This window comes from Episyrphus balteatus, chromosome 2 (assembly GCF_945859705.1).
Source record: "Episyrphus balteatus chromosome 2, idEpiBalt1.1, whole genome shotgun sequence".
Classification (NCBI taxonomy): Eukaryota; Metazoa; Arthropoda; class Insecta; order Diptera; family Syrphidae; genus Episyrphus; species Episyrphus balteatus.
Genome location: NC_079135.1, coordinates 4309710 through 4331061, shown reverse-complemented (window position 1 = coordinate 4331061; position 21352 = coordinate 4309710). Strand labels below are relative to the sequence as shown.

Sequence of the window (21352 nt, the reverse complement as noted above, 5' to 3'; positions counted from 1 at the left end):
TTTTCAATCTTTTCTCACGGTTTTCATTAAAATCAAACAATTTGATAGAATTCAAGACCTCATAGATAATAATATTCCTATTATGATCGGAAAACATCGTTGGGATTTAATGGAAAATTATACTTTTCCAAGTGGAATTGAAAAAATAATTCTACCAACAAACTATTCAATATACGTTCCACAATTTATTTCAATGCAAAATACAAGTTTTGCTTATGCTTTAGATGAAGGCAAATGCAAACTTCTTATTGGTTTACAATCTTTGTATAGAAAAAGTTTATTTCGTATAGCTCGAGAAACTATTAGCAGCAATTTTTTGGGATATTTATTACCACCGAATTCTCCATTCAAGGATATTTTGGATAATTTCATCATTGAAATCCAACAAACTGGTTTGCTTCAGAAGTGGGATGCAGATGTTGTTTATCAAGCAAAGGCACAAGGTTTTGTATCAATGATTTATAAAGATTATGCTCCAGAAAAAATTCATGTTCCTTTGACATTACATCAGTTGCAGTTTGCATGGAATATTTTAATGATTGGATTAGCGGTTTCAACAGTGGTATTTGCATTTGAATGTGTTTTTGAGAAAATTATGTTTTTCTTAATCCTAACAAAATATTTCGAATTGAATAATTAAACATTTTTAAATTTAGTTTAGTTTTGCACAAAAGTTAAAAAAACATTAATTTTTATTCAAGATGGTTCAATTTAAACGCTTGCAAAACTAAAAAATCACATAATTATTATTATTATTTTAATATTTTTTTTTATTTTTATATTTTAATAAAGCAAATCAACAAAAAAAAAAAAGATTTCGTCATTCAATTGAAAACTTACGAGAATCGCTGTATTTAGGAAATAATTTCATCCTTTGATATTTTTTCTGAAATATAGTGTCGGTGATTTTTAATTTAAAATTATGGAATGTAATGCATTGATTTTTGTAAGAAACAGTTCTTTTAAATACAGCAATACAGATTTTTAACTGATTTCTTACTTAAATAGTTTTGAAAAAGTAGTCATGACAAATTGTCCAAGATTTTTTGACTTGATAAAGTCTTATAAATCGATGAACAATGGCAGCATCCACGAAAAAGTGACGCGATTTTCTCCCGTTCCACCTGAAATGTTTAGCAGTGCGGCAAAAATTTCAATTAAAAATAACCTATTGGAGATACACAAATCTGCTATAGCTTATTTGAAAGATAACGACCTAAAGGTGAATACTAAGGAAGGATTTAAAAAAAAATTCCATCATTAAATAGGGTAAATAAGGGTAGAACAAAATTTTATAAAACTGGATATTTTCTAAACGCGACGTTGTAGAAGGTTGAATTTTTTTTCTAATCGATAGATAAATTTATTTCGAAGCTGACAAAGGTAATGAACAATTCTAGAAAATTTCAAAACCAAGTTACAAATGTTTTTTTTTTTTTTTAACTAAAACATGTGGTTTACCTTTGACCAAGTTGTGACTTTAGATAGGGGAGTTTTTTGTTTGACAATTTGACTAGAAATACCTGAAAACACCTGTGGAGATCTGTTCCCGAAGACCAACCACCAGCGTGAAAAGTACCGTAATATCAGTTTGAAATTTCGACATGGTTGGCTTTAAAAAATTCGAACTGTTTCTATAGGCAACGTAGAAATTTGATTGAAGCCTCATATAAAAGGTGAAAGAATAAGTTTTCAGATTATATAAAATGTATTATAGGTTGTCATATAAAAGAATGGATTTAATGGTGTTTCCAGATAAAAATGATTGTTTTTTTTTGCTTTTTTTTTTGATAAAAATTGATTGCGTTCAAAAAATTATATCTCTTTTTTTGTAGATATTGCACAGACATGGTTGATGTGGATATTTTGAGCTTTCAGATGGTATAAAATGTATTTAATGGTGTTAGAAGAAAAAAGTTTGTTTTTTTTTTCACTTTTTTCATGATAAATGATTGTTTTCAATATAAATTATTTTTATACCTTTCAGAATTGTAAAAATTTACGTATGGCTTTTTTTCTTAGAAGAAATACTTAACTTTTTAATGGTTTAATTTTTTTGTAAGCTTTTCATATAAAAAAAATTTGATATAATGAGAAACGAAAAAAATAATGTATTTTTTTTTTTTAGTTTTTTCTTGTAAATAATGATTGGATTTTAAAAGTTATTAATAAATACAGAGATTCTTTCTTCAGCCGCCCTACACGAATGTGGAACTCGTTACCCGCCTCTGTTTTCCCATCCTATTTCAAAACCCAGAACTTCAAAACTAATGCTCATCGGTATCTCATTCCAAACCCCTCCCTATTTTCCTAATGCTCGTACTGTGTTCACCATATTGAGGGTACATTAATCCCTTTAGTTAGCGCTTATTATAAAAAAAAAATTAAGTTTTCTTCAAAATCTACATATATATATTAGGGTGGGTCAAAAAAATCGAAATTCTTTTTTTTTTTGATTTGGTACTCCGAAAAATCGATTGCTAGACACCTCTAGAATATACACACCAAATATGAGCTCTTTATATTAATGGGAAGGTCCTCCGATTTGCAATTTTCCATTTTTACATCAAGCTTCTACTAAAAAAAAATATTTTTTTTATTAATTGACTTTTTACCAAATTTCTTTTCATATTCTTGTAGGAAATTGAACGCTCTACAAAAAAGGCCTAATACACTTTTTTCGTTTATCTAACCGTTGAATAGATATTTGAGGTCCAAAAATCGAGAAAATCTTTAAAATTCGTTTTTTGTTCTTAATTTTGTAACAAATTGAAAAATTATAATAATCAAACGCGCAAGACATATTCTTGTTGGAAATTGATTGCTCCACAAAAAAGGTTTTATTAACTTTTTTCATTAATCTAACCATTCTAAAGATATTCGAGGTCAAAGTTAAAAAAAATTATAAAAACATTTTATATTTTTAAAAATTTTCCAGTTCACTGAAAATTTATTATTTTCAATTTAGCAAGATATATTCTTGTAGGGGCTTAAACGTTCTACAAAAAATTCCTTTGCATCAAATTGATTGCTTTAACCGTTTAGAAGATATTAGTATCCAAATCGCAATGCATACGGGTCATAAGAAAACTATTGAAATCAGTGAGCATTGGTTTGGATACTAATACTAATACGATTTTTTTGACCCACCCTAATATATATATAATATGTAAGGTCTTAAACTTTATCTTAAGTACGTTACTAATAAGATTTATTTTCTTATAAATTTTTTTGGAAGAAAGTTGACAACTCAATAATTTTAAGACAATTTTTTTTCAACAAAAGCACACAACCTGTTTTACTGTTTTACAGAAAAAAACACTTTTTTGACCTTGGATTGGTGAAAGCTCTTGAAACTTATTTAATCTGAAGATTAAAACATGATAAGAAAAAAAAAAACTTAAAAGTCATTGTTATATTTTAAATTATTCAAGACACACACAGACACAGATAAAAGTCAATATTTATTTTTTTCTTAACTTATAAAAAACACATTCAATTATAAAAATTAAAATTGAAAACATCAATCCAATTGCCAAAATGTCCCAAGCTGATTTCAAATGCTTTATTGTCAATGGCTTATTAGAACCTTCATTAGAAGTCTCCTCTACATCATTTGTCTTCCAATTCAATCCAATCCAATTTGTTTGCTTCGCTTGATAAATAACATCTGCATCCCACTTCTGAATTAAACCAGTTTCTTTTATTCCAATTATAAAATCATCTAAAATTTCCTTAAATGGTGAATTAAATGCCATCATATATCCGATATGACTTATAAAAAGAACTTCTTGACTCTTGCGAAATAAATTCTTCTGAAAGAAAAATTCAAATCGATCACCTTCCATAACGTACGCAAAACTAATATTTTGTGATTTCATTTGATAAATAAACTGCTTTGTATCAATTGGAGCAACAATATTAGGGTAAAAGCGGGTGAGATGGCATACCTTTTTTGTTTTTGTCATATTTTTCAAAGTAAACCACATTTCATATTTCTAACAATGCAAAAATGTTCTATATTCAATATCCAACGTATCGTTTGTTTTACAGAATTTTATATTTTAAATTTATATTTTTAAATTAATATAGAAAAAAAGTTTAAAAAAAACCATCTCCCCCTATAGGGTGGGTGAGATGGCGCATGAGTTTGTTTTAGGTTTCTATTGCCAAATTCATTGCAAAAATGGTTGAACGATGTGAAGGAGTCAAGCACCAATGCATGCTGTATAATAGATAGCAACTAGTCGTCTTTTTTATAAAATTTGAACTTGGCTGAATTACTTAAAAAAATATTTTGAGGGTGATATGGCACATGCTAAAACTATACTCAATTAAAAAATTCTAGTAGGGAATGCGCCATTTCACCCGCAAAAAACTGCACCATCTCACCTTTTTGCGCATAACTTATATTCGTAAGCACCCATAAAAAGCAGATAGAACTAGAGCTCAGATTTCACACGCAATGCATAACTTATACTTTCTTGTATGTATTGGTGTATCAAGGGCATCTAAGATCCCAACGACTCACAAAATATCGGAACAAAAAAAAAGGGCGAAAAAAAAATTCGAAAAAAATCATCACATGATTTGCTTTGAAATTTTTTTTTATTTTTTGTATCACAGGTAAAGAAACGATTACTGGCTACTTCGATTTAAAATATTTAAAGAAACCTAAAAATATTTTTCGTACATTTTTAGAGCAATAAATGTAAAAGATATTTAAAGTGCGCCATCTCACCCGCCGCGCCATATCACCCGCTTTTACCCTATCAAATCCTTTGGGATAATGATGATTTGTCTTCATTTCTTCCCATCCAAATTGTGGAATCAAAACAGGAACCTTGTTATCAGCCAAATCTTGAATTGTTTCGAATTGTTTAACTTTGATGAAAACTGTTAGAAATGATTGAAAGTGAACTCCATAAAGTCGTTGTAAGAAGAATGCAAAAATAAGAACTTGTAAGTGAAAACGATAGTTCGAAGTTATTGTTCTTTCTGAAACAGAATTTAACAATGTTAAATAAATGTCACTGAAACTTGTCCAAATTTCTAATTCTGAATTTGTCCAATAGTTGAGACAAATTTTAGAAATTGTCAAATATAAAACAGTAAGTCCAATTAATATCCATACTTTCCCTTGAAATGGTCTTTCAAAGTAATGAAATGGATCCAAATAACCATTTCGAGGTACCACTATAAGATTCTGCTGAATTGTAATTGGATAACTGATATCAAGATTGTTTAGTTTGAAATTTGTATTCATGCTTATATCGATTTGGTGTTCAATAGTTGCATTGATAACAAATACCATAAAGTGTTCATTTGAATTGTTGAACGATATTTCTTTGAAAGTTGCATTGTGTCGTTGCAAGAATTGAAGAAATATTTGACCAGCTCTGCCTCCAATTTGTTTATTTCCATTTTTGTCAGAATACAAGAATGTTCGAGGCATATCTGTTTGAATAGTTGTTCGAAAGGCATAACCATTTAGATCTTTTAAGGCGTTTGGAAGATTACCATTGGTATTTTCGACAAGTTGTTGAACTGGATTATCAGCGTAAGGAAAGTATGCATAAGATGACTTATTCCTCACGATTCCAAAAATTCTTGTGAACTTTAATTCAAAAAATAAGGAAAAATATTGAATCAGGCTGTCAAGAGTCTTGGCTAAAATTATGACAAATTTTCTAACTCGAATGCATTTGGAAAGATTTTTCAGCATTTTCGAACTGTTTCGGTCGTCTTTCGGCACTTGGAAAACGATGAGAATATTGTTAGTCCTCTTCAATACTTCTGAGAAATCAGCGTTAAAAATTGATATCGGTATCAACAAATCAGCTTTTTTAAAATCTAATAAAAAATCTTCGCCAATTCCAATGAAATATACTGTCGCTGAATCACTTCTTTCATGAACTTTTTCAATTAATTTATTTTGATTTTCAGCAGTTATATTTATTGCAAGTGATAAAAATATAAAGCACTTGAATATAAACATTTTTGTTTGTGTCCAACTGGTAGAATTGAAAAATAGGACTAAAAGGTTTATTGTGATTTTTTAAACGTGATATATTTCATTATTAAAGTGGTTTCAAATACTGGTGACTTATTGATTTTTAAAGTGTGTCTACAATTATTGAAGAAATTTAAAAATTAAATAAATAATTTAAATGGCATAATCGCGTGTTGACTTAAATCAAATCGGAAATCTATCAAAGTTTCTAAAATATACAGGGTCTATTTTGATCTGATAATGAGGGAGGGGCAGTTTTCTAAAATAACTTAACTAAAAGTATTCTAGAAAAAAAAAATGTTAATGTGAAATTAATTTTTTGTTTTAAACGTCCAATGATCTTATAGATATCTCAACAATTGCACAGGAAATGTAAGGGAGTTTTTAAAAATAGATTTTCTATAGGGGTTTCTAAGATTAAATATTTTTTTACGTGATAACGTCTTCTTGTTAACCAGTGGGGTATAGATTGCAATTTAATCTTAAAGGCCATGTCATATGAAGCCAAGTCCAACTTAATACAAAATCTTCTATAGCTTATTGGATAGTAATATCCTTAACTTGAACACTGAAAAAGGATTACTAAAAATTCAATCAAAACAGGGGTAAAGTAACATAATTAAACAAAATTTATTTACTTAACGGTAAAGTCGTAGAAAGTTTTTTTTTCGTTGGATAAATTTGTTAAAAGAATGACAAAAATGTTGGGAAATTCTAAAAAAAAAATCAATACTAACTAAAGAACCATTTTTTTTAAATCTATGCAAGGGATAGGCCTTTGACAAAATGAATTTAAAGGTAGGGGAAATTTTTAAAGAAGTTAAATTTAAACCGATAAATAAATAAGAAAAAAAAACTATTTGTCCGGTACGAATTTTTTTTATATGCCCTGGATTCTTAAAATATGATTTTTTTAAAAACTTTTTTTTTAAACATTGATTTTGTTTTTGTATACTTTTTTTTAATAAAAAATTGCCAAATTGGTGGTTTTTTTCAATGTGATGAAAAGTGTAATTCTAACACAGACAGTCCATCGAAATAATGCATTGAATTTCTTTTGAATATTAATTTGTTTTCTCTAGATTCTGTAATAGCGGACAGAGAAAAATTAACAAAAAAAATTCTGCATTAGAGAAAACTTTGTATTAATAATAAACTGTAAAGTAATAATGAAACACAATGAACCTATCTATCAACGTATTAAGAATCGGCAGATAATTAAAAAAAATGTAGGCTGAAAGTAATTCAGCAATGGTTTATCTTATTGGAATTGATTTCTTAAAATCTAATGTTTTCATACCAGTATCAACTTTTGATTCTGATTTCACTAAAGGATTTCGACAGATAAATAATATTATAATTGTACTTAAAGTTCCCGAAGAAGTGAAAAGTTATTCGACAGCCCTGCTGAATCTCATCGAAAGCACTCCAGTAAGAAAGTTCGTCATAGTTTTAGCCAAAACCATAAACAATTTAGTTAAATACTTTTCCTTTTTTGCTGAAAATAAGTTTACAAGAATTTTTGGAATATTTGCTAACACGTCATCGTATGCATACATGCCCTTCGCTGACGATCAAATTCAAGAACTTGTTAAAAGTAAAAATAGCCTTCCAGATGCCTTGAAGAATCTTAATGGTTTTTCCTTACGAACTATTATTCAAAATGACATACCAAGAACTTTTTTATATCCAAATAAAAAAGGACAAGAATGTATTGCAGGAAAGTATGGTCAAATAATTGAACAGTTTTTAAAAAGACATAATCCAACTTTAAAGAAAAATATTCTCAAAGATCTATCTCATATTTTAATGCTATTTTAAGCAACAACATTGACATAAGTATGACCTCGTATTTGCCACAAAAAGGTCTTCACTTTATAGTCTAAGAGCCAGGAGCAGATTTCTTGCGTGAGAGGTAACCGATTCATATGAATGTCAGAGGTAGCGTGGGTCATGGTGATGACGAATACCTTAGTCTGCCTGCATTTATTTGGGGCGTTGTCGAGAAAAAGCGCATCAAAAGTACCATTTTTCTGAAAATCGATTTAGTGAGGGTAACCACTTAAAATTTATTGATAACCAACGCCACATACTCACTGATAACAAATATACCAATGGCAGACATTTAAAGTGGGGCCAAACCCCCGGCAGACTGTCCCGAAAATGCGTTTTTTTTGGCGTTTTTAGACTTTGGGGTAACCACCTAAAATTAATCGCATCCTGTAGCGGTGGACTCCCTGATGACAAAAATACCCATGGCAGACATTTTGAGTGCGGCCAAACCCAAACAGTTTTTCTGAAAATTTATTTATTTTACTTTTTCACATAACTCGCGTATTATTGGACCTAGCAGAAAAATGTTTTCCAATAGAATATGTTAAATAAGTTTTTTCGACTAAACCTTCGGTTTAAGAGTTAGGGTGGTTTTTTTGAAGCAAGTCAAAGGGTGATTTTCTTATTTTCGTCATATCTCTTTTATTTGAGCTTTTTTAAAAATTAATTTGAAGTAAAAGTTGTAGATCTTTTCATTACCTTCATTTATTACATTAACGGTTTGTTGATTTGACAGACCGTTTTCTATCTGTAGGAAAAAAACTTCAAAAAGTTTGCAATTTTTTATATAGCTTTTTCCTATATAAAAAATTGCAATCTTTTTGCCCCTCCCCGCCTAAAACTATACGATTTTTTTCTTGACTGAGTGCAACCTACACGCCTAGGTTTTTTGTTAAATCTATTGCAAATTATCCTGTACTATGTAGAACCTTTTTCCTATATAAAAAATTGAAGAATTTGTTGTAATGGTGCCCTTTAATGGATTTCTTTCTTCGCATGAGTTCTGACAAAATTATAACATCAAAGACTGTCATTTGGTCTAGTTTCAGTGATATCTTCCTAAGTTTGTTAAACCTGCCAACGAAAAAACCAATAACTTCAAACTATCGTTTTTACTTGCTGGTCTTTTTGTTTTCCTTCATAATAATTGGAAACTTATTTAGAGCTTATTTTCAATCATTTCTAACAGTTTACATCAAAATAAAACAACTTCAACTTATCAATGGGAAAGTATAAAATATAAGTCTTATCTAGAAGGTTTGAATGGAATAATTTATCCAGTCGATTTTTTGACACTAACTTCCGAATTCACAACCATGCGAAAAACGAAATTCGCATATGTGGTAATTGAAGACAGAGGTCGATTTTACATTGCTTTTCAATCTTTGTATAGAAAGAGCTTATTTCGTATAGCTCGAGAATCTATTGGCAGTCAATCTTTTGGATATTTGTTGCCACCACAATCTCCATTCAAGGAAATTTTGAACAATTTCATCATTCTAATAAGACAAACTGGTTTACTTCAGATGGTTTTGGATCAACAATTTATAAAGATTCTGTTTATGAAGAAGCTCATGTTCCACTGACATTACATCAGTTGCAATTTGCATGGACCTATTTAATAGTTGGATTGGCAGTTTCAACAGTGGTTTTTGTATTAGAATGTATTTTTGAAAAATTCTTGATATTGTTTGATACAAAAAAGGCAAAATGAATGATATTAACTTTATGTCCACGACGTCATTTAATAAAAATCAAACACAAAAAAGAAATCTAAAATACTATTTGTAGAGTAGTAATTCATACAAATTACCAAGCGCATTTTTAAAATCAATAAGTCACTGGTGTTTGAAACCACTTTAATAATGAAATATTTCACCACAATAAACAAATTAGTCCGATTTTTCTTTTCCACTCGGTCAATACACAAAAATGCTTATATTCAGGTTTATTATATTTCTATCACTTGTGACGAAAATTCCTCCTCAAAGTAATAATATGGAACTCCTGAAATTAATTGAAAGGGTTCAGGAACGTAGTGTTTCAGCGACGGTGTATTTCATCGGAATTGACGAAGATTTTTTGTAAAATATAGTTTTCGAAATTTTTTACGATTGATTTGTATGCCGCAAAAAAGTTTTTTTAATGATTCTTCTTCGAATTGATATTTCAAGGTCAATAAATGTGACGTAAAAAATAAGCAAACAATTATTATCACTTAATTGCAATCTAAGGCACACAAAATGATGTAAAGTTTTTTCTTGTAATTTGGCATTTTACTTACTGTTAAGTTATTTTTGTAATTTTAATTATACACAAATTCAATTTAAGTTAAAGCTTTGTAAATGGTAAATTTCACTTAAAAAAAATCAATAAATTACTACATTATGTAATCGCGTGCAAATCAAAATCTGCTACCTTTTCTGCCCTAAAATGGTCTTCAGTCTTCTTTAACATTTCAATTTGGAATACTGAAAAAAATGTTTAAACTCGGAACCATCACAATCCTTATACTTATAACAACAGTTCACGCTTATAACATTAAACTTCAACAGTTAATAGCTAGAGTTCATTTAAGAAGTGATTCAGCGACACTGTGTTTCATTGGAATTGATGCTGAATTTGTGACGGAATTCTTGAAAACGGGTTTATCAATACCAATATTGACTTTTGATGCTGATTTCAAAGAAAGATTAAGGCAAAGCATTAATGTTGTTATTGTTTACCAAGTACCTGATGAAGACTACAAACGTTCGAAACAGCAGCTGACAAATTTCTTCAAAGACCTTCAAGTTCGGAAATTCGTTATAATATCTACCAATACCTTACATAGTTTGACTGAGTACTTTTCCTACTTTGCTGAGCAAAAGTTTACAAGGATCTTTGGAGTTGTTGGGAATAAATCATCTTATGCATACCTTCCTTTTGCTGAAAATCCTGTTCGAGAAATTTCTGACAATGCTGATGGTGACCTTATAGATGCTTTTAAAGATCTTAATGGTTTTGCATTTCGAACACTAATTTTTACCGATATTCCCAGAACTTTTTGGTATCGACAAAAAAGTGGTAAAGATCGTATTGGAGGTCGAAATGGTCAAATATTTGTGGAGTTTCTAAACCGGCATAATGCAACATTTGAGGAAGTCCTTTCCAACCAAACGAATGAGTTCTTTTTTGATGTTATTATCAATGCAACCCTTAACAACTACATCGATATTAGCATGAATGCATTTTTTCGTCAGGAGAACCTTGACATCAGTTATCCAATTACAATTGAAGAAAGTGTAATAATGGTTCCATCAAATGGATATTTGGACCCTTTTGATTACTTCGCGAGGCCATTTCAAACAGCTGTTTGGATCTGTATTTTGTTCACTCTCATTTTTATCACAGTTTCGAAAATAATTTTGAACTACTTGACAACTTCAAGATTAAATATTTGGAGAAGTTTTAGTGAAGTTTATTTAACATTGCTGAGTTCTTCATCAGGCAGATCAATATCATCGAACTATCGCCTTCATTTTCAAATTCTTGTTCTAGCATTTGTTTTACAAAGATTATATGAAGTTCATTTTCAATCATTTCTAACAGCTTACATTAAAATAAAACAATACGATACAATTCAAGACCTGGTTGATAACAAAATTCCTGTAATGATTTCCGAATTTGAATGGAAAAGAATCAAAAATGACTTTTATCCAAGAAATTTTGACAAAATTGCTGTTCCAACTGATACTTTGGAATATATCAATCAATGTATTTCAATGGAAAATACAAGTTACTCCTATGTCATTGATGCTGATCGATTACAATATCTTCTAAATTATCAATCATTATTTGGAAAGAATTTATTTCGTAGAGCACGAGAAGCTATTAATAGTTATCATGTTGGTTTTTTAATGACATTTAATTCACCATTTAAGGAAATTTTAAATGATTTCATTATTGAGGTGAGACAAACTGGTTTAATTCAGAAGTGGGATGCAGATGTGATATATCAAATTATATCAGGAAAAAATTTGAAGAAGAAGAATATGGATGATGTTGAACATTTAGAAAAACCATTGACAATACATCATTTGAAATTTGTTTGGTGGTTTTTGGCCATTGGATTGATATTTTCGGTGTTAATTTTTGTAATTGAATGTGCTGTGTACAAATTAAGGAAAATGTAAATGATTTTTGTCTGTGTGTTGAATAATTGTTATATATAATCAAATTTAAAATAAATAAATTTTAAACTACCATTATTTTTTTGCTGTATTATTTTTTATCGAAAGTCTCAACTTTGATTAAAATTCTGAGAAAAAAGTTTCTTTTATTTTTAGAAATGCTTCAAACTTAGCAAGTCGAAAAAAACATGAGAAAAAAGCCATCCAAAAGTGTATCTAAGTTTTTGTTATTGTTTGTCTCTCGAAAAACATGAAAATTTACCGAATGAGTCGGGAAGTTTATGCAGATCATATTTTTTTTTTTTTAAGATAATTTTGTTTTCCAAGATACATATCATCCTTCATGAATTCTTAACAACATAGTTTAAGTAAGGTGTATTTGTCAAAAAATTTCCTAATCTTATCCGTTTTTACATTTAAATGAATGAGTTAATAAATAAAGGAGTAGAGTTGCCAAAATATTTTTTCGGCAACTGTACTTTGGCTGTCTTATCTTTTTTTAACAGCGTTTGAATTTAGCTGGAAAAGATTTATAGAAGTTAAAATTATCTTTGGAGCAAATTCCAATCTGGCTTTGTTAGATGAAGCTATTTCTTTACAATAACGAAGAAAAAAATAACAAAAATAATAAAAAATTATTAAAATTATTTTTATTTTACATTTCACAACGAAAAAAGTAAAATAAAATGCACGACTGGGTCACACGTATACTTGTTCTTGCAGTTCAAATCACTTTTTTATGCAAAATTTGTAAAAAAAAAATCGTTAGAGCCGTTTTCGAGAAAATTGAAATAACTTTAACATTTTATATGGGAGGTACACTATGTTAGTGAAACATAAAATAAACTTTACAAATTTTATAAAAATCGTATGTACCTGTAAAAATATGTACCGATGGACTTTTTTTTAGAGTTCTTTATCATCGTTTTGATTAAAACCTTGAAAATGTTTTTTTTGGTACGAAACCAAAACTCTCTCTCTCTCTCTTTGTTTCTTTTATAAGCAATTGGTCATATCTCAAACAATAATGAACCGATTTGAAAAATTCAAAGACTTTATTCTCTTGCTAGACATCAATTATAATATTTACTCATTTTGTTAAAAATGACACTTACCGATTTTGAGATAGTTCCTTTTGATTATAAAATTTCAAGAATTTGCAAAAACTAACATTGCAGCTAGATTTCTCATTCTCAAAAATATATAAAAACACTCCCATATTGCGTTGATCTTAAAATTTATACTCAAAGCGAGTAGGTATATAACGTTTAAGCTGAGTAAGGGAATAGTTTTTTTTTTTCAAATTAACTCGAAAAGTATTGGTCATATAGAAAAATTTATTAAGATAAAAATTATGGAAAGTCTACAAATTTTAGATATATCAATTTTTTCAAAAATTAAAAATGTCCGAGTTATTCGCTTAAAACTGTTTTTCCTTCAGTTTATGCAGATCATATTTTTTTTTTTTTTGTTAAGATAATTTTGTTTTCCAAGATACATATCATCCTTGATGAATTCTGAACAACATAGTTTAAGTAAGGTGTATTTGTCAAAAAATTTCCTAATCTTATCCGTTTTTACATTTAAATGAATGAGTTAATAAATAAAGGAGTAGAGTTGCCAAAATATTTTTTCGGCAACTGTACTTTGGCTGTCTTATCTTTTTTTAACAGCGTTTGAATTTAGCTGGAAAAGATTTATAGAAGTTAAAATTATCCTTGGAGCAAATTCCAATCTGGCTTTGTTAGATGAAGCTATTTCTTTACAATTCACAACGAAAAAAGTAAAATAAAATGCACGACTGGGTCACACGTATACTTGTTCTTGCAGTTCAAATCACTTTCATTTATACTAGTTAACAATTAAGACACAAAAACTGTCCCTATATAAATTTTAAAAGAAATTCGATTGATATTGGGGAAGAGCTGACATGAAGGACAAATTTTTTTTGTATTTAAGGCTATTTTTTATGCAAAATTTGTTAAAAAAAATCGTTAGAGCCGATTTCGAGAAAATTGAAATAACTTTAACATTTTATATGGGAGGTAAACTATGTTAGTGAGACATAAAAAAAAACTTTACAAATTTTATAAAAATCGTATGTACCTGTAAAAATATGTACCTACCGATGGACTTTTTTTTAGAATTCTTCATCATCGTTTTGATTAAAACCTTGAAATTTTTTTCTTGGTACGAAACCAAAACTCTCTCTCTTTGTATCTTTTATTATAAGCAATTGGTCATATCTCAAACATAAATGAACCGATTTGAAAAATTCAAAGACTTTATTCTCTTGCTAGACATCAATAATAATATCAATTATTTGTTAAAAACGACACTTACCTATTTTGGGAGAGTTCCTTTTGCTTATAAAATTTCAAGAATTTGCAAAAACTAACATTGCAGCTAGATTTCTCATCCTCAAAAATATATAAAAACACTCCCATATTGCGTTGATCTTAAAATTTATACTGAAAGCGTGTATAACGTTTAAGCTGAGTGAGGGAATGGGTCATATAGAAAAATTTATTAAGATAAAAGTTATAGAAAATAAAATTTTCTACAATCATTTTAACAAAAATTAAAAATGTCCGAGTTATTCGCTTAAAACTGTTTTTCCTTCAATCCAACATGGTGGCTTTGGCTTTGGCTTAAGCTCGATTTTCCCGAAAAATTGGTTTTAACCTACTAATGACTCCCTCTACCGTTCAATCAAAACAAATTTCACGATTAATTTTTTTCCATTTCAGCTTAATTTTTTGTACATCCCGACTTGGCTGAAAGACACTTGCCCAAAAATTGAATTCCAAAACGATTTTTCAACATAATGGAATATTAGTTTACATTCAAAGTTGTTGGTTGCCAATTTAAACCAGCTTTTATTATCGTATTCATACTATACTGGAGTACTAGAATTAACTTTAGGTCCATTCAATGGTAACATTTGGCTGAATAAATCTTTTCCAGCTCGTTTCAGGCGTTGGCCAAGTTAGACATTCGTAAAAAAAAAATTGAGATAACAATCAAACATGCAAAAAAGGTTGTTTTCACAAGTTCTAAAAAAAAGCCATTTGTAGAAATAAAATTTAAAAAAATATTCCTCTAAGGGCCAATTTTTCAATAGTCAGATAGAGCTAATTCTAAGGAATAAAAGTTTTTTTTTATATCGACATTTATTCTTCTGATAGTTTATCTGACGGGCTACGACGCACGGTTGTCCAAAATGACTTATCTCGTTGCAAAAATCATAACTTTTGAACGGATTGAGGTAGCGGTACAGTTTTTTTTTTTTTATTTGAAGGACATTTCTAGGGCTGTTATACCAATGAATTTCAATAAAATTATTTCACAGGGTGTTTCGGAATCATCGGCCAAAAACAGATTTTCTTTAAAAAAAAAGTTTAAATTAAAATTGGTATGCCATTTTGTAGAAATCACTAATCCACATTTAAAAACAAAATTTCAAAAAAATACAATGTCCCGTTTTCGAAAATTTTATTTTTCAAAAAAAAATTTCAAAATTTTTTTAAAAATCCAAAATTTATTTTTTTCAAAATTTTATTTTTGGCTTATATTTGAGTTATATAAGTGCTTCTTCACAAAAAGTTTCGTTGAAATCGAATAAGCCGTTTCGGAGAATATCGGATTAAAAAAAAAACCGTTCTATGGCAGGTACCGTTAATAATGATTTTCCAAAAAAATTTTTTTCATTAGAAGATAGACCTTGTTTTCAAACTTACATTTGAATTTTTTAAACAAAATCGTTGGAGCCGTTTTTGAGCAATTACAGCTTTACTGAAATTGGTGTATGACAAGTAACGTTATTTTTGGCCCAAAAAAATTAATTCCAAAAACCCCTCTGGAGGGTATCCAAAAAATGCTACATACCAAATTTGAAGTCAATCGGTCCATCCGTTTAGGCTGTAGATAATTATACAGACAGACAGACAGACGGACTTCCGGGACCAACTTTTTTGGCATTCTCTATAATCGTAATATCATGAAAAAGTGTAATCTGAACTTTTTTTAGATGTGAATTAGTGATTTCTACAAAATGGCATACCAATTTTAATTTAAATATTTTTTTTTTAAGAAAATCGGTTTTCGGCCGATGATTCCTAAACACCCTGTAAAACAATTTTTTTGAAATTCATTGGTGTAACAGCCCTGGAAATTTCCTTCAAATTAAAAAAAAAAAACTGTACCGCTACCTCAATCCGTTCAAAAGTTATGATTTTTGCAACGAGATAAGTCATTTTGGACAACAGTGCGACGTCTTATTTTCAAAATTATCAACACAAACTCATACTATATTTACTATCTTATTTATAAACTAATTGGTGAAGACTATTCAAAGTTTTATTGTAAGTTCTTTAATTTGAATCATAGGAATTTATAATGGTTTAAAACCTTAAAAAAAATATAAATGAAAACACGTAACTTCTTCGAGTTTTTATTAAATTACAACATTTATTAAACATAACACATTCAAGTTACATAAAATATTGTGCAAATTATTCCATTTTTGGAATGAATATTATTTCTTTTTTTAGTAACAAATATATAAAAACTTTTTGATAACACATTCCAGAATAAATAACACTGTTGAAAGTGTCAATCCGAACATTAAAATAATCCATGCAAACTGCAACTGCTGAAATGTCAATGGAACATGAATTTCTTTATAAACATTATCCTTATAAATAATTGCTCCAAAACCAAGTGCTTTTGTTTGGTAAAACACATCCGAGTCCCATTTCTGAAGCAATCCAGTTTGTTTTATTTCAATTATAAATTTATTCATAATTTCCTTAAATGGAGAATTCGGTGGTAGCAAATATCCAAAATGATGGCTACAAATAGTTTCTTCAGCAATACGAAATAATGGCTTTCTAAACAAAGATTGAAATCCAATGTAAAATTGAAATCTATCTTCATCAGCCATATATGCAAAACTTGTATTTCGCATGGACATAACTTCACGAAAATATATTGAAAGATCAGTTAGTTGAATAATTTGATTTAAACCTTCTGGATAAGACTCTTCTTTAATTATGTCCCATTGATAAGTTGTTATCATAATCGAAACATTATTGTCGATTAGGTCTTGAATGGTATCGTATTGTTTTATTTTAATATAAACAGTTAGAAATGATTGAAAGTATGCTAGAAACAAATTTATAATTATAAAAGCAAACAAAAGTATCACGATGTGAAGGCGATAGTTAGAAGTTATTGGTTTTTCTGTGGATAAGTTCAACAAAATTAGGTAAGTATCACTGAAACTTGACCAAATATCAGTTTTCGAAGTTGTAACTTTATCAATTACGATCTTAGCAACTGTAATAAGGAAAATGGAAAATCCAATCCACAACCATACCCCATTTGAAAACGGCCTATGAAAGTATTCATGCGGGGGAAGAAATCCATTGATGGGTACCATTATTACAAGCTTTTCCACTGACACTGGATAAGTATTGTCGAGATATTTTCGAGGCAAATATGAGTTCATGGTTATGTCGACCTTGTTTTTAAAGATAGCATCAAAATATGCGTCATAAGATTGATTTTTTAAAATAATTTCTTTAAAAGTTGCATTATGCCTTTTTAAGAACTGAAGAATTATTTGACCAAACTTTCCTCCAATACGTTCTTGTCCCTTTTTGGTTGGATACCGAAAAATTCTTGGAACGTCTTCCTTAATATTTGTTCGTAAAGCAAAGCCATTTAGATTTTTCAAAGCGTCCGGAAGAAGATAAGAATTATCGTCAAGTTGTTGAATTGGATTATCAGCGTAGGGCATGTATGCATAAGAAGACGTGTTTTGAAGCACTCCAAAAATTCTTATGAACTTATTTTCAGCAAAATAATGAAAATATTGAATTAAACTGTCCAGATTTTTAGCTGTGATTATGACAAACTGTCTTATTTGAATGGTTTCAAAAAGATTTCTAAGCATTTTTGTATTTTTTTGGGAATGTTCTGGATCACAAAACACAATGATAACATTGATACGCTGTTTAAATCCTTCTCTGATATCACTATCCAAAGTCACTATTGGTATAAATAACTCTGCTTTTGAGAATTCAGTCAGAAATTCATCATTAATTCTAATGAAACACACTGCCGCTGAATCACTTTCTCCATGAACTTTAACAATCAATTCTTGAAGTTTAATATTTTGAGCAAGAATGTAAATTGAAAGCGCAAGAAGTATAATAGTTTTCAAATTTATCATTTTTTTTTTTCATTGTAAACTACTTCTCATCAACACTCTACCTTCTACTAAAAATGATTTTCACATCAACGAAATTTTGTATTGCATTATTCAACTTGTAATAGATGGAACTTGTGTTTTGTTAGATATTGATCAGTTTTAGCAATTATAGAAACATTTCATTGTGTTTTATTTGATTTTACTATCGAATTCAATAGAAATTGTTATTTAAAGCAATCAACTACAGCTTTTACAAACCCATCCAAATGGAAGAAATACTTTGAAAATCAATAAACAGATGAGTATACTTTCCTGAAAATTTCAAAATCGCGTGCTGAGTAGACTAATAGCTCAAATACCTTTCAACACACAAGATGTCCAAAAGGAAATGGTTAAAAAAAAGTACTCAACTTGATTCCTTTTACTAAGTTGCTTTTTTTAGAGCAGTCATTTTGTTCCGGTACATTAAAAATTGTAGCGTACCACAAGGCAGGCTATTAGGTTCTTTATTATTTACATTTTTTTTGCATACATACCTTAAATAAATTGTAACTGTTCTGTTCCTTTATATTAATAAAACTAGGAGTGTTTTTTTATTATAATTAATATTACAAAAAATATAACAATTTCCACTTTAAAAACTACAGTTGAAATTGCCAATCCAACCATTAAAAAAATCCATGCAAATTGCAAACGATCCAAAGTAAGTGGTACATGAATTTCCTCATCAACACTATCCTTATAAATCATTGATCCAAAACCTTGTGCCTTTGCTTGATAAATAACATCTGCATCCCACTTCTGAAGCAAACCAGTTTCTCTAATTCCAATAATGAAATCATCCAAAATTTCCTTAAATGGAGAATGATATGGTAGCAAATATACAACATAAGTACCACCAATTGTTTCTTGAGCTATGCGAAATAAGCTTTTTCTAAACAAAGATTGAAAATTAATATAAAATTTAGATCTATCTTCATCTAAAGCATATGCAAAACTTGTATTTCGCATGGACGCCATTTGAGGAATAGCTATTGCATTCGGAGTTGGTAGAATCATTTTTTGAAAGCCTTCTGAATAAGAGTAATTTTTTATTTGTTCCCATCGATAACTTGAAACAATAATGTGCATATTATTGTCAATAAGATCTTGAACGGTATCGAATTGTTTAATTTTGATGAAAACTGTTAAAAATGATTGAAAATAAGCTCCAAATAAATTTCCAATTATGAAAGCAAACAAAAGTACCAACAAATAAAAGCGATAGTAAGAAGTAATTGATTTTTCTGTTGGCAAATTCAATAAAGTTAAATAAATATCACTAAAACTAGACCAAATATTTATTTTCGACGATATAACTTTGTCAACGATGGTTTTAGAAAAAGTCATAAGTACAACAGAAATTAAAATAGCCAACCAAACTGCTGATGAAAATGGCCTCTGGAAATACTCATGCGGGGATACAAATCCATTAACGGGTACAACTATAACGAGTTTTTCAATTTTAACTGGATAACTAAAGCCGAGATTTCTTTGCGGGTAGTACGAATTCATGCTAATATCAATCTCACTATTCAAAATCGATTGGATTACAGCTTCTGCAGTTGATAGTTTTCTTACATCCAATGATATTTCCTTAAGGCTTGCATTATGCTTTTTTGAAAATTGTACAAATATTTGACCAAATTGTCCCCCAATACTTGTTTCCCCTTTTTCATTTGGATACTGAAGAATTCTTGGCAAGTCATCTTGATGAGTTGTTCGTAAAGGAAAACCATTTAGATTTTTCAAAGCATCGGGAAGTTGAACATTTTTGTTAAGTTTTTGTACTGGATTTTCAGCATAGGGAAGATAAGCATAAGAATTATTTTGAACTATTCCAAATATTCTTGTGAACTTGTTTTTATTAAAGAAGGAAAAGTATTTCACCAAACTGTCAATAGTTTTTGCTGAAATTATGACAAACTTTCTCACAATGGGGCTTTCGTTAAGATTTTGAAGTATTTTCGAACTATTTCGGTCTTCTTCTGGAACTTGAAAAACGATGATAACGTTATTAATTCGATTAAATCTTTCTGTAAAATCAGCATCAAAGATTGATATCGGTATTGAGACATCAGATCTCAAAAAATCAGTTAAACATTCATCGTCTATTCCGATGAAATACAATGTTGCTGAATCACTTCTTTTATGAAGTTTTTCAATCAACTGTTGGAATTTAATGTTATTTGAAAGAATATTTGTTATGAGAGTTAGAAAAGCGATAGACTTGAAAACCAACATCTGTGGTCTATGTTAAATAAATTCAAATTTAAAAATGAGACTGAAGTGGGTTTTGCTGATTTTTTAAAATATGCGGCATTTCAAAAGAAAAGTTATTGATTTTAAAATTGTGCACATAATTGGTACAATACATATTATAATTTCAAAATTAGCCTGTGTTTTATTTTATCGAAGAGTTAATTTTCATCAAATAGATAAATTAAATGAAACATTATTATAAATAAAGAAATTTGTGGCACGACACCTCTTGAAGCCGGCAAGTCCTTGTGATTAAAAGCTTTCAACCATTCTTGTATGTGCGTGTTATTAATTTGCAAGAGTATAAAGGCCATCAACAATTTACCACTATCACCGATTCTAAACAATCGTTAATTATATTTAAATTTATATTAAAACAGATAAAATAGTTCTTGCAGAGTTAATACATTTGGATAACGACAAAAATCCCTTGGGAAGTGTTCATAGCTCAAATTTTTGGACAGTTTTTTAAAATAATTACTCACTTTTTAGGCTCAACACTTTTAGGCCAAATATGTCACAAAATTACAGAAATTTTGAGTCTGTTCTGATATAAGCTCCTAAATCAATATTCGTTCTTGTTGATTCTCATGAATTAGTATGACCACAACAAATGAACAAAAATACTTCATGTATTTTTCTTGCTTTCAGGAATGGAAATTAATCTTTGTATTTTTGTTGGACAAAATGAGTTTTTAAAATTAGTTTGATTTGTCAAATTTCAAGGCCATTTAAATTCAACCATATGGAATAAAAACTCATGTTTTTGAATCAGTTTTGGGCAAAAGTTTAATAAAGTGATTGTATGACACATAA

General features: G+C 29.1%; 2 protein-coding genes across 2 annotated transcripts; one reads left to right on the top strand and one right to left on the bottom strand.

Moving 5' to 3' along the window:
* Positions 1-3357: 3357 nt before the first annotated feature.
* Positions 3358-5725, bottom strand: LOC129912663 (uncharacterized). Its single transcript, XM_055991010.1, has 4 exons — positions 5696-5725; positions 4769-5617; positions 3537-3815; positions 3358-3366 (listed from the first exon to the last, which is right to left on the bottom strand). The coding sequence occupies exons 1-4, from the start codon at positions 5723-5725 to the stop codon at positions 3358-3360; spliced, it is 1167 nt and encodes a 388-aa protein (XP_055846985.1).
* Positions 5726-7264: 1539 nt separating this feature from the next.
* On the top strand, positions 7265-12021 carry LOC129912657 (uncharacterized). The gene is made up of 3 exons (XM_055991003.1): positions 7265-7444; positions 10402-11796; positions 11872-12021. The coding sequence occupies exons 1-3, from the start codon at positions 7265-7267 to the stop codon at positions 12019-12021; spliced, it is 1725 nt and encodes a 574-aa protein (XP_055846978.1).
* The last annotated feature ends 9331 nt before the right edge of the window (positions 12022-21352 follow it).